The sequence below is a fragment of the Aythya fuligula genome, chromosome 7, assembly GCF_009819795.1.
Source record: "Aythya fuligula isolate bAytFul2 chromosome 7, bAytFul2.pri, whole genome shotgun sequence".
In the NCBI taxonomy this organism is placed as follows: Eukaryota; Metazoa; Chordata; class Aves; order Anseriformes; family Anatidae; genus Aythya; species Aythya fuligula.
Genome location: NC_045565.1, coordinates 34,158,376 through 34,170,408, shown reverse-complemented (window position 1 = coordinate 34,170,408; position 12,033 = coordinate 34,158,376). Strand labels below are relative to the sequence as shown.

Genomic DNA, 12,033 nt, shown 5'->3' with positions numbered 1-12,033 from the left:
ATTCATAGTCTTTTGTGAATCATCGCCTTTTTGTTTTTGCGATGGCCTATTTTGAGCCTTTGTATGGGTACATTCCTGTTTCTGTGACAAGAAAACCTTAAGCTGTCCCAAACAGAAAAAGAAAAAAAAAAAAAAGAAGAAAAAAAGAAAAAAAAAAAAAGCAATGGCTATCAGATGTTTTGTTTTAGTGTGTTACCGTTCCTGTATTTGTTTATTGTAAAGGTGGACATTTAGCGTTCAGTGCAGTTTTCAATAAAAAGTGATAAAATTTCTATAATTTCTGGAAGGCAAGAGCTCTCGCTGCCGCAGGACGTGCCTGCTGCGTGCCCAAAGCGCTGCCCCGAATGCGGGCAGTGGAAAAGAGGAGGGTTTTAGTGGAAAAGAGGAGGGTGTCCCCGTGCTACACAGGCAGCTACACCTCGCGCTCCTTTTTGTACCTCCTGGAGCTGTGAGGCGGTGATGAAGGGCTGAAGAGCAAAGCCGCAAGGTGCCCGGGTGGCTCCACGTCCACCCCGTCCTTCGCAGGGTGCCTGCAGGCAGGCGGGCACGGAAAGGGACTGAGGAAAAAGCTGGAACCAAAAAGGCTCTCGGTTCCAGAACTCTGTATTTTGGTTGTTTTAAATTAAGCTGAAAACTAATTACCAGCATCACGCACGTTAAAAAGGAGGTTGTGTGACTGCTCGCAGAGCGCGCCGCCGATTATCAACAAACCGAGGGAGAAACAGGTCGGGTGCAGAGGTCATGGGGAACACCACGTGAAGGAAATGTCCAATTGATGTTAAGGTTTGGAATTGTTTTAAAATAATCTGGTGCCTCTGTTCGTTTGTGAACAGCCAGCTCGCAGGGGCAAGGACGTTCCTGGGGGCCAGGTCTCGGACCCGCCGCTGCCAGCAGCAGGCTCGGCCCCAAAAGTCGAGGGATTTCAAAACCCCAGGGGCTGCAGGGTCTGTCTGTACCCGGCCTCAACGCCAGGGCAGCGTCTGCTGAAGGGCCACAAGCTGAGCAGGGGGAGAAGTGAAAGGTGCAGAGGGTCACAGACCAAGGGAAGCTCCCTAGGGACGGCCAGCAGCGTTACGTTACCCCCCGATGGGTTCACGTGCCCGTTGTGCAAACACCAAGAGGCACCAGGGGAAGGAAAAAGGGGAAAGTGTCACCACAGTTAGGGCAGGGAGAAGCAAGGTGAGGACCCAGGCTGCAGGTTTCAAGTGGGATGTGATTAGGCAAGGAAAGGGGAGACGAACAGTTGCTGCTGAAGATCTGCGCCCAGTACGCTGCTGACAGCCACGCTGGAGGAGGGCACGGAGGGAGCCTGGAGGAACGGCAGAGGAGCTCCAAACAAGCAGCCTGAAGGTGACAAACACTCTAAATAAAGACACACACACAAAAAAAAAGGTGAAGGGACACTGCTGAGTGAGAGGGGAAAGGGGAAAAGCAGCAAATGAAAGGTTTGTGGGTGTTTGGAGACTTTTCCTGTTAGCGGTGTAACCAACTGCTGGGGGTATTTGGCATGAGCCGTGCAGCAGAGCTCTGGAAGAACCCAGAATTGTTAAAATTTAATGTCTTAAAAACCAGAGAGATACAGGGATTGTCACCGAGGAGTTCGTAAATAAAACCAGGAAAATGAGCAGGCGTGAAGGAGGCAGTGATGAAACACCAGGTTGTGTGCTGGGCATGGGGAAAGTGACACCAGGCACCAGGGCTGTGTGTGTACTCGCTGCCCAGCTGCAAGGTGACATTTGCAAATTAATCTCCCATCTGTGAACCTCCAAGCATGCAAGTGAAGGAGAGCACCCATTAACGTACACTGACTACCGGGCTAGCACAAAGCCGGGGTTTGCATCTCTTTAATCTACAGGTACATGAGGTTTGGATTACTTTGATTTTGGAAAAAAAAAAAAAAAAAAAAAGAAAAAAAGAAACTTCACCAGATCCGAAGTGAGCTGGGAAGCTCGTTAACCTGAACATACCATGTTACAGCACATCAGAACAGAACAATAATGATTAAGAAAGCCAAGAGCTCTGGAGTACCAGGACTGTCCTCTCATACCAGAACCAGACAGACATCAGAGAGCACGGTGCATGCTTTTAGGGCAGCTGCAACTGCGTGGGGAACGTCCCCGTGCCACGGAAAGGTGGCGGTGGGGACGCTGGGCCCACGTCCAGCGGCAGGAGGTGAGGGAAGGCGTGCTGTGCAGCGTGGCTCAGGGTACTTTTCACATTAGTTGGTTATTCTCCCCATGTCAGAAGGAAGCCTCGCTTCCCGAAACGGAACATTACTGCAAGAAGTGGAGGGTAACGCTTCGCACACCCCTTGAAGTAGCCTGTATAGGTAGGAGCTTATTCTGTTCACTCAAATGCTGGGCCCTGGGCGAGCTGGGATGCGAGTTACAGCGAGCTTCTTCACCCATGTCCTTCACCCTGAGCCCCAGCACGCTGCTCAGGCCACATAAAATCCCATCCCAGCTCACCCAGCGCTCAGCTCCCCTGACAGCAAAGCTTCAGGTCATCAGCTCGACGAGGAATAAAAGGGTTTCGCTTGCAAGTTAAGAAAAAAAGGACGAAATGATACCAGTTTAGGAAGCGAACTCGAAACAGGGACCGTATGCTTGTCAGAAAACCTCTTCGGTATCAGCAGCTTGCCTATTTAGTTCAGGTAAACCAGACGGCTATTGCAGCTAAACATGCACTCTTTTACCTGAAAGTTTGCGCATGCACCAACCAGAGGAGCTAAAATGGCCAAAAACGTGAAGACATCTCATAATAAACCTCCATGAAATCTGTGATGGGAAAATTGCGAAGTTAATACAGTACTTCATTATTTCTAGGCTTTTGGTGTCGTCACCAAGTTTCTGTAGGAGTTGTGCACATTTCAACACCAATCTAAGCAGCATTTGGAAGAAAAAAAAAAAAAGCAGCAAGTTCCTCCGGGTTTCCATAGCTCTCAACTACATAAAAATATGTGCTATGGGGCTTCGTTCCAAATTCTAATTAAAACAATTTCAGCTACTGCAAAAAAATTCCTTATTCAACCACCACACCATCAAAAGTGCTTTTCAAGAAAACCTGAATTGCACTGTATATGTAAAAACTGGCATTAACCTTTAGTGTTTAAGTGAGATTTTTAGATAAACTTTATCCATTACAGGTTACATGGCTAAAGTTATCAAATATAATAAAATTTCTACTGGAGAATATACTCTGAACTTACAGTCTTAGGAACTTACATAAGTATGGCCACATCAATCAACATGCAAGAAATTCCCAGGCTTACATACTGAGAAATATATAACAGTGCTTTTAAAAACAACTTTAGCATAGTTTCTTCTTCTCAATCAGATGTGATGACCAAGGAATAACCCTTTAAAAAGATGGTTTTTCATTTGCAGCAATGTTTAAGGTGATGAAAGAGTAAATGATGCGATGAGATATAGTTTGTATCACAGCAAGACAAAAGTTTGGACGATACAAAATTATCAATCAGGGCTGAGTCGTCAAATTTCACACAATTTGGTTTAGTATATGCTCACCGGAAAAAAAAAAATCCATATATTTTAGGTCACTTCTCTGAATAAATATTCTTAAGTATATCGAAGGGAATCTATTAACTATTAAAGGAAGAAAAAAGACAAAAAAAAAAAAAAAAACCTTTTTCAGGAAGCAAATCATTTCACTCAATGAAAAATTTACCTTCTCTTCCAGTTTGTTTCATAGTGTTCAGATTTTATTTTGTGGGCACAGCAGTAACTGAAGCATTAGTAAATAACGAGTGTATTTCTGCTGATGACTTGCTGTGGGTATTTTGTGCAAACAAAAAAAACCTGACCATCTGACCTGGGCACTAGTGAGCTTTCACATCAAAGGGCCTTTCACAGAAGTGTGTCAGAGTATCTAAAGGTGATGCAGAATCCCAAGTTCTACTGGGAGAGGATCTCAGAGGGAAGAGAAATCCATCTAACGTGTGCTTTCGGAAGTGCCCTTATTTGAAAAATTTTCTTTGCAATAATTAAGATGCTGGTATACTTTTCCTATTACACAACCTCTTACACAACCACATGCGGTACATTTATAGACAGATTTACAATCAGAAAGAAAAAGTGTTTGTTTCTCCTGTCTTGATAATAAAATTAGCTGTTTTGTTTCTTTTTCTTTGTTTTTATACAAACTGTAGTCCAGCCCATTTAGTGCTCTCCACGCAGCAGATGAGCTTCTAGACTCTCCCCATGCTGGTTCGAGAAATCCTTTGCAGCATGTTGCTTCTAGAATTGGGTCGTTCCACCACGAACAGCTACAGCACAGCCCTAACTCCAGGTCAGACGCTACGCGCTGGTGACTTCCCGCCCCCGTCCCACCCTCACTCGTCGTCGTCATCCTCGTCTTCCTCGCCGTCGGAAAGGGATGTGCACGGGCGGATCTGGCGGTAGCGATCCAGCCACTTCTCCACCATCTGGGTGACCAGAGGGTGGTTGCGCCGCCGAGAGCTCTTCTGCATCGCCACCAGGACCCCTCCTTCCGTCACGCAGCAGTCCAGCCACTCCCGCAGCAGCTTCTCCTGCTGCTCCTCGTTACCTATCTTTGGGGGAGAGGAGACAGGTTGAGAACCAGGCCTGGCACACGACCAGCAGCTCTGCAGCAGCCACCTGGGAGGTTCTGAATCACCTCCGTTAGGGAAGCAAGGCTTTTTTTCCCTCCATGTTATCAGTATCAGCATACAACAAACACAACATCTCAGTCTCCACAAGTCAAACCAACGCACGCTGCTTTTCCAACCAGGATTTGAAAGCTCTGGTAACGTTCTCCAGCTATTTTTCTGCTGAATTTTCCAAACAGGTATTTGCAACGTGGCTGTCCTACATTTCAATCAGTTGTGAGAAGCTAATTATTTGCAGAAGGCACAAAGCGTAAGGATGACAGGTCCTACAAGAGCTTTCTGTTTACAGAGCAGCTTTCAGGAGCCTAGCAGTACTTGACACAGAGCACTTCCTCTTGTAAGACATCACTAAAACATAAAAACCTCCCTCCCTAAACTCTGAAGTTGATACTTTCTCTCCTTCCTTTACAAGATGCCCACCTTTTGCAGTGACTTCGTGTTTCCATCCCCTCCCTCATGTAAGCACTTTACTGAGCTGGTTCCCTGTCATTACTGTGGCTATTAAAGAAGAAACGAGTTGTGTTTCATTACAATCAAATAGGTAGCCCGTGCTGTAAATACCTGCCAGTATTTACATTGCATTCATTAAAAAGCATTCAGCTGGCACTAGTGTCAGAATCCTTATTTCTAGGCCCTTTCAAGGTACACTTGCAGAGTGTATTTACATCCAGCTTACAGAACTATCAACAAACATCAAGGATGAGGGAAAATATCTTCCCGAATGAGCCTGGATGATGGGAAGGGAGCAGAACAGCCTATGTCCCCTGCAGTACTTGGGCTGCAAAACCACTGGAGCTGCAGAGCAGGCTGAGGCCACCAGCTGCAGGAACAGCTCTTACCTCCTGAGCAGAAAGGAAGTGAATGTGCAATAGTTTCCTCTCGCTGTCCACCAAGGGCAGAAAGGTAACGGTGACATCGTCGTCAGTGTTGAGGTTAGCACCAGCACCTCGATTGCCATACCCGTCGTTCTCCATGGCAACCAGAGCGGAGAAATGGCCCCTCGTGTAGCCCAGAGCGATGGGACTCTTCCAGCAGAAACTCTGTTCCCACAACAAAGGCAAATACACACCTGCGGGGCAGAGCAAAGGGCAGGACTCAGAGCTACGGGAAGCATCTTCATGCACAGCTTTTGGCTAAACGGATTATTCTTTTTATTATTTATTATTATTATTTTATTTTATTTACAGGCTTTAAGAGAAATTGCCGTTTTTCTCCCTACCCTTTTTAGCTCTAAAGCCAGCAATTCGCTCGAGGTGCGGCAATAAACCCAGAATAAACCTCATAACAAGCCCAGAGCTCTTTTCTTCTAGGAACATAAACAATTCTTGGTGTGTACTGCTGCAAGACAACTTGGGCAAAAGCACGCCTCACCTTGTGACGGTTTAAAAATAGCCGTGCACAAACTGAAGTGCACACGTAGCATAGCAACCTCCCGTACTACAGCTGCTGCCAGCGAGTCAGGAGCGGGCACTACGGCTCAGCAAGGCGCTCCGCTTCTCCTCCTGCATCCACGGACGGGGCAGGGCAGCAGGAAAATGGAAATCTGAGGCAGGGGGAGGCTTTGGAGGCTTGCCACAAGTTTAGAACTCAATTTTGCTTTGCTACAACAGAAGTCAGTATGGGCTACGACAGTATTTGTCCCGTTCTTTGACCGGGGAGCAAGGGAAATCTAAAAAGAGTTGGAAAGACGCAGAGCTGCACAAGTTTTTATTACAAAAATCTGGATTTGAGGACAAATCCATAGAGCATCTTCTTAGGGTGACCGCTCCTCCCTTTCCTCCCACCAGCTGCAAGGAGCTGTCATCAGGTCCTACCCGGTCCCGCTCAGAAGTGGGACTGATCTGTTCACGTCAGGATGTGCATTTGTAAGAGGAAATGTGACAAATTGAGTTGGGAGGGTGAAGATTGACAGAAACGCCACAGAAAACGAAGAGCAGGGGCTAACGCCTACCCTGGCAGCCATCCACGCAGGATTTGGTTTCCCAAACCCGAGCTGATGGTTTCGGTCACCTTTTCTCCTCTTTAATTTTAAAAGCTGTACGTTCACGCCACTGAGTGCACGCAGCTAGACCAGGAGAATGCTTCAGGCTGGGTAAACAGATCTTTTGCTGCCAAAGCCTTAATATTTAAAGAAGCACTAACAGTCAGTGGCCACGCAGGTAACGAGTCTGACACTTAGGGGATTCACAGCAGGCTCACAAAACCCTGAGCACGCCTCAAAGCTGCTGAAAAGAGGGCACTTGCTCAGCAGAGCTCATGAGCACAGAAGTTGCCTTGTACCATCCCAGGAGACCCGTCTCAGCAGCTCGTGCTACCCTGCGTGCAAGCGCCGCACAGCTACTGGGCTTCAGCTGTGCTGAGCATTTAATTAGCACACATTAACCACAAAAATGTGGTTGGACGGGGAGAGAAGCAACTTCAGGTCACTTGAGACAGGACTCCTGCGTTCACCTGTTGGTGTTGTGTGTCTGGACGGATGGACGCAGCTCGTGGCAGGCACACATCATTAATATTTGTCCCACTGAATTCCTGGAAACGGGCCTAGCACAAGGCTGCCCCGGGCACCCGGTTACCTCCTGGTTCACGGAGCAAGGGAACTGTTTCAGCACGGTTAGGCTGAAGCACACTTCCTTGCCTCGATGCCCAATTACAAAATAAAAACTGTTTTGCAAACCGCTCAGCCTTTAAGTTAAAAAAGCAACAAAAACCCCAAGCGTGCTATCTATATGACTGTTCTTCCCCAGACGATACCTCTATCATCTCAAATCACAGATAACATGCAACTATGGGTACCAAATTTCATGCTCTTCAAAGAATTTCACTTCCCCATTCCTCACGCAGGACACTTGGTCGCCACCCAAAATTTACAAGCCCAACAGCTTCTCAGATCTTCTGAGGACTGCAGTCTCCAGAAAGCCTTCAGTAAGCAGTTATATTTGATTGTAACACCACAGCCCGGAATTCTTCTAATTATTATGGGTTTGCCACCTCTCTCAGCTTACTTTATGCTTAGATAATCAAAAGGGGCTTCCAGGATCTGCCTGATCTGGTACCTCCCACAACAGGCTGGCTGTAGAGCGCGTGAACAGAACCCCTTCCTTGTCAGCCTCTGGGGCATCCATGCCAGTGAGTGGCCACCTCCTTAATTAAGTACTAAAGAAGTTCAGCTTTATCATTTTCCACCTTTTTTTAATCTCTCTACCTTTCCTTGTATACCCCTGCCTCTTGCTTTGAGGGCAGCTCCTTTTCACTGGCTGCTTCACAATTCACCTCCTACCGTGCTGCAGGACGACAAGGCACACCCCTCCGTGCTGAAAAAACACCCAACAAATACATTACTCCTGAGAAATTATGCCAACACTAAATACAAACACCTTTTGCCTGCCTTCCCCCCGGGTTTAGGAAGTACACCGGAGAGCATCCCTCCAGAAATGCCAAATACAAGGTGAAGTGAACATTTACAGCTGCTGCTACCAGCACCAAGCAGAATTTCAGATGCAGAATTTCAGATTCCAGTTGTTGAGCCTCCCATGTCTTACAGCAGTACAAACCACACGACTTTTGAGAAGTTCACACAAACCAGAGCACCTTTAATAAATTATAGGCTAAGAGCTTGCTGCGTGGAGGTCAAATGACTTTTTACCCTGTGGTTCAAGGCAGCACATCCATCACAGAATGGAAGGTTGAAAGTTTTGTGGGTCTTTTTTCTTTTTAATAGCAAAAGAAAGCTTACATCAAATGCTACTCCACCCCCTGCCATCTAGTAGCTTGTGTCATTCTCCTTTCTACTGCCTTTATGTTTACAATTTATAGCTAAACATTTTTAAATATTAAACCTGAAAAAAAAAACTAAAGGCTTACCTTGAAAACGGGTATATCCTAATGTTTCTCCTCGGAAACTCTTAAAATATTTTACTCCATAAACTATAATTGGTCTTCTAAGAATATGTGCAAGTACAAAAATGTGTGTCTGCTCCAAACTTGCTCCAGGCTGCACCAAACATAAACAAAGAGAACATTTGAAAAGGAACTTACTCTCTCTACTTTGAAATTTGAAAAACATTCCCCAAATTGAGACAGAATGCTTTTAAGAGTGATCTGGTTTGACAAAAATTGAAGTAGAAGACTATTACATGTCAGTTACAGATAAGCAAAGAAACATTTCAGCCTGCAAAATAACTTAATCATCTGCAGTAATTCTTTGTCCCATCTCCCCGATTCAATCTAACATCTCATCCCGCAGTTAGTAGTGAAGCTCTGCAAAATATTTAGTCTAAAAATAAACTCACTTGTTTGGGGAAAGGTTAGGATAAATATCTTTTGACGATGGGAAAAGAGCATGTCCAAAACAAATGACAGGAAAAGAGCAACAATAAAAAGCCACACACATATGCTTTAGAAGAGGAGCTAAGCTATTCCTATAGTTGGAAGCTTATTGAGATGTAATTCTCATTTTGGAGGGGTGGTGTAAATACCAAATTGCCAAATTCTCAATAGTTTAAGCTTACAGATGTACAGGTATGTTCCAGGAGATGCATGTTGCAAGAGGTAGGCTATTAAGCAGACCATTATGTACTAGTTTACTCTACAAACTTCATTTTGACACCAACATAACGTAACTTTTTCATACTGTACTGCCTAACAGTAAGATCAAAATAAATTATTTTTAAATGAAGTTTTCCCAACTTGGCTGAAAGAGCCTACTCAGTAAGAGTTTAAGATCACTGGCTTCAGAGGAATGGTTTTCTTTGTAAAAGAAAACCTTTATTCCTGAAGAGCACTCTCAGTTCTTAAAATTTCTTTTCAGACAGATTAAAATATCCTTTCCAATGGCAAGCAATGAAGAAGTTTTCTTACCTGGCTTGCAAGAGAGAGTATGAATGCCCAATCTTCCTGCCACTGTTCCTCACGCAACGAGAAATGTAAACCAAAGCTTTGGGAATACCACGATTCCCATTCTTTCCAGCGTGTATAGAACCTAAAACATGGGGGGGAAGGCATAGAATGGTGAAGACAAAGATATGCACTCATACAAAAATACACACTGTGTGTCTGACAGCAGCACTCAGCCCTTGTAACCCTTTATACCATATCTGTAACAAGATATGACAGCAGAAAGACAGCAGATACTACAGAAGAAAGACAGCATACATCAGGAAAATAGGTTTGCGGGTAGTTTTTTTTGTTTGTTTGTTTAAAATCTTCATGAGACTCCATTTGCTAATCCTCATTTAAGAAATCACTTGGGATCGTCATGCCTACAGCAAACATGCTGTAATAGATGCAGGTTCCTAACAGGCTCCTGGCTAGTTTGATAGTCTTGTAATAGCTTTTTTGAAGTCTTATTTAGCCGTATTTATTTTTGAAGTGTTGACCTATGGCAAACAAACCAAGACGTTCCATCTCATGTAAGAGAATTACTCACTGTTCTCACACAAACAATACAGGTATTCTCTTCTTTAACCAGCTCATGTGCCAATTCACTCCACAGTGCCAGCAGATCGACTTCAAAAAGACTATAGTTAAGAAGCAGAATCTGTTTTGTGTCAGCTTTTGGAGCAAAGAGGAGGGTAATATTACATGGGAGAGATATAGAGCAGCATGGATTGAAATTAAAGAATTAGATACCAGAAAACACAACTGATCCATTTATGCTAAATCATAAGGTTTTAACTTCTGTTTTATTAAAAATAAGCACTTTATATGCTACTTCAGCCCCAGTGTTGTATCTTTCTTAACTACACAGCAAAATGACAACTGTATTAAAGAGCATACGCTGGCTTTTTAAATTTTAAACTCCATCCAACCACTGTACTACCAAAAGACCCCAGCTTCGCATTAAGAACAGGGGTTTAGCCAAGACTGTGAAACCAACAAAATCATTGTGAGGATAACATATCCTCACAATAATACACGTACATGGCATCTTCTGGACTTACCTGGATCTGTTTCTATTCAAATGGGGCTTCAGCCCCAAGCTGGAGCCCCGGGGGCTGCCCCTGGCCCCCAGCAGCACGTCTGTGCTGGGCGGGTGCCGCAGCCCTGGCACAGGCTGCCCAGAGAGGGGCTGGGGGCTCCTCCTGGAGAGCTTCAAACCCACCGGGACCTGGGGCTGGGCACCTTGCTCGGGGGGGGTTTTAGGAACCTGGAAAGGAATTCTGGCTGAAGTCTGAAAGTCTGATGTATTTTCACCACCCAGTGCCAGTTAATTCTTGAAGAATTTCCATCTAGAGGCAGACGAGTTCCTACCAAGGACACGGCTCTGCAGACGTGTGCTGCTTTTCCTAATGACAAACTAGGACATAGCATTATGCAGGCTGAAGGTGAGCAACTGCATTCCAACAGCTATAAAGGTGTGCAGGAACCAGATGAAGCACACCCCTGTGCTTTCAACATGAATAAATACTGAATTTGGAATAAAATGCAACCTCTGCCTAGACTACGAGCTGAAAAGCTTACCCAGACTGACTGCACTGTAAATAACGAGCGTAATGTTTGACACGAGAGTAAGCCAACAACAGCTCACGTTAACATTTTGGAAGATTGGTTTAAAGCTCAGTAGTCTGCTGCACGCTTTTGCATACCATGCTTGTTTTTGTTACCATAAAGCACAAAATCTGACCTGTCATAAATTTCTGTTCTGGCCTTAGAAGAACTGCCTGTGAGGCCAGGCACATTCCTGTGTGGTCAAGATGCACATTCCGCTATAAACAACCGTAAAGCAGTGACAGAGCCATTCGGAGACACGATCTCAAGAGAAGAGCAAAGCATCTCTGCACTGCATCCACCTCTGGATGCTAATTCTGAGCGTTTGGAGAAACAGCAAGTAGCTGGGGGCAGCACTCACAAAAGCTGCTTACATGTATCCCTACAGGTAACCTTCTTTGACTTCCTAAGAAAGGGGACAGGCTCTCTCTCTAGCACGCTGGCTGATAGTTTCTGTCCTTAATGGTAAGAACAAAACAAAAATTGACCTCCTCTGCCTTACGTTAGCCTTCACCAATATCCTGCCTTAGTGCCATTGCTCACTTGGTGCTGGTGCAGACCAGCTGGGTTCCAACTATGAAGGTTCTCCTTCCAGAGGCAAACCACAGCATTGGAGTCAAGAAGGTTGCCAGTGTAAAACACCACAAGTTAATTCGGAAAGATACATTAATTCTACAGCCAAATGACAGCGCTAGTGAAATGCCAACGCTCTGTGCTTTACTGCCATTATCTGAGCAGCCAGAACAGGAACAAAAAGAGCAGTACTGAATAAAGCTGTAACCGAGCAGGTGGAAGGAAAACACTGAAAACTTTATATAGGAATTAAATGCTAACTTCTAACAATCTTCTGCAAACTGTCCACTGACAGCAACAACACACAGCATGTACATGATCTGCAT

The 12,033-nt window shown here is 45.0% G+C and overlaps 1 protein-coding gene across 1 annotated transcript in view; it reads right to left on the bottom strand.

Moving 5' to 3' along the window:
- Positions 1-3,724: 3,724 nt before the first annotated feature.
- Positions 3,725-12,033, bottom strand: part of ZRANB1 (zinc finger RANBP2-type containing 1) — a 31,923-nt gene continuing 23,614 nt past the window's right edge. The window contains exons 8-11 of the mRNA XM_032190729.1: positions 9,506-9,626; positions 8,510-8,639; positions 5,488-5,717; positions 3,725-4,570 (exon numbers count right to left, since the gene is read on the bottom strand). Coding sequence (XP_032046620.1) covers positions 4,352-4,570; positions 5,488-5,717; positions 8,510-8,639; positions 9,506-9,626 — 700 coding nt within the window. The 3' untranslated portion in view covers positions 3,725-4,351. The remainder of the gene's footprint in view (positions 4,571-5,487; positions 5,718-8,509; positions 8,640-9,505; positions 9,627-12,033) is intronic.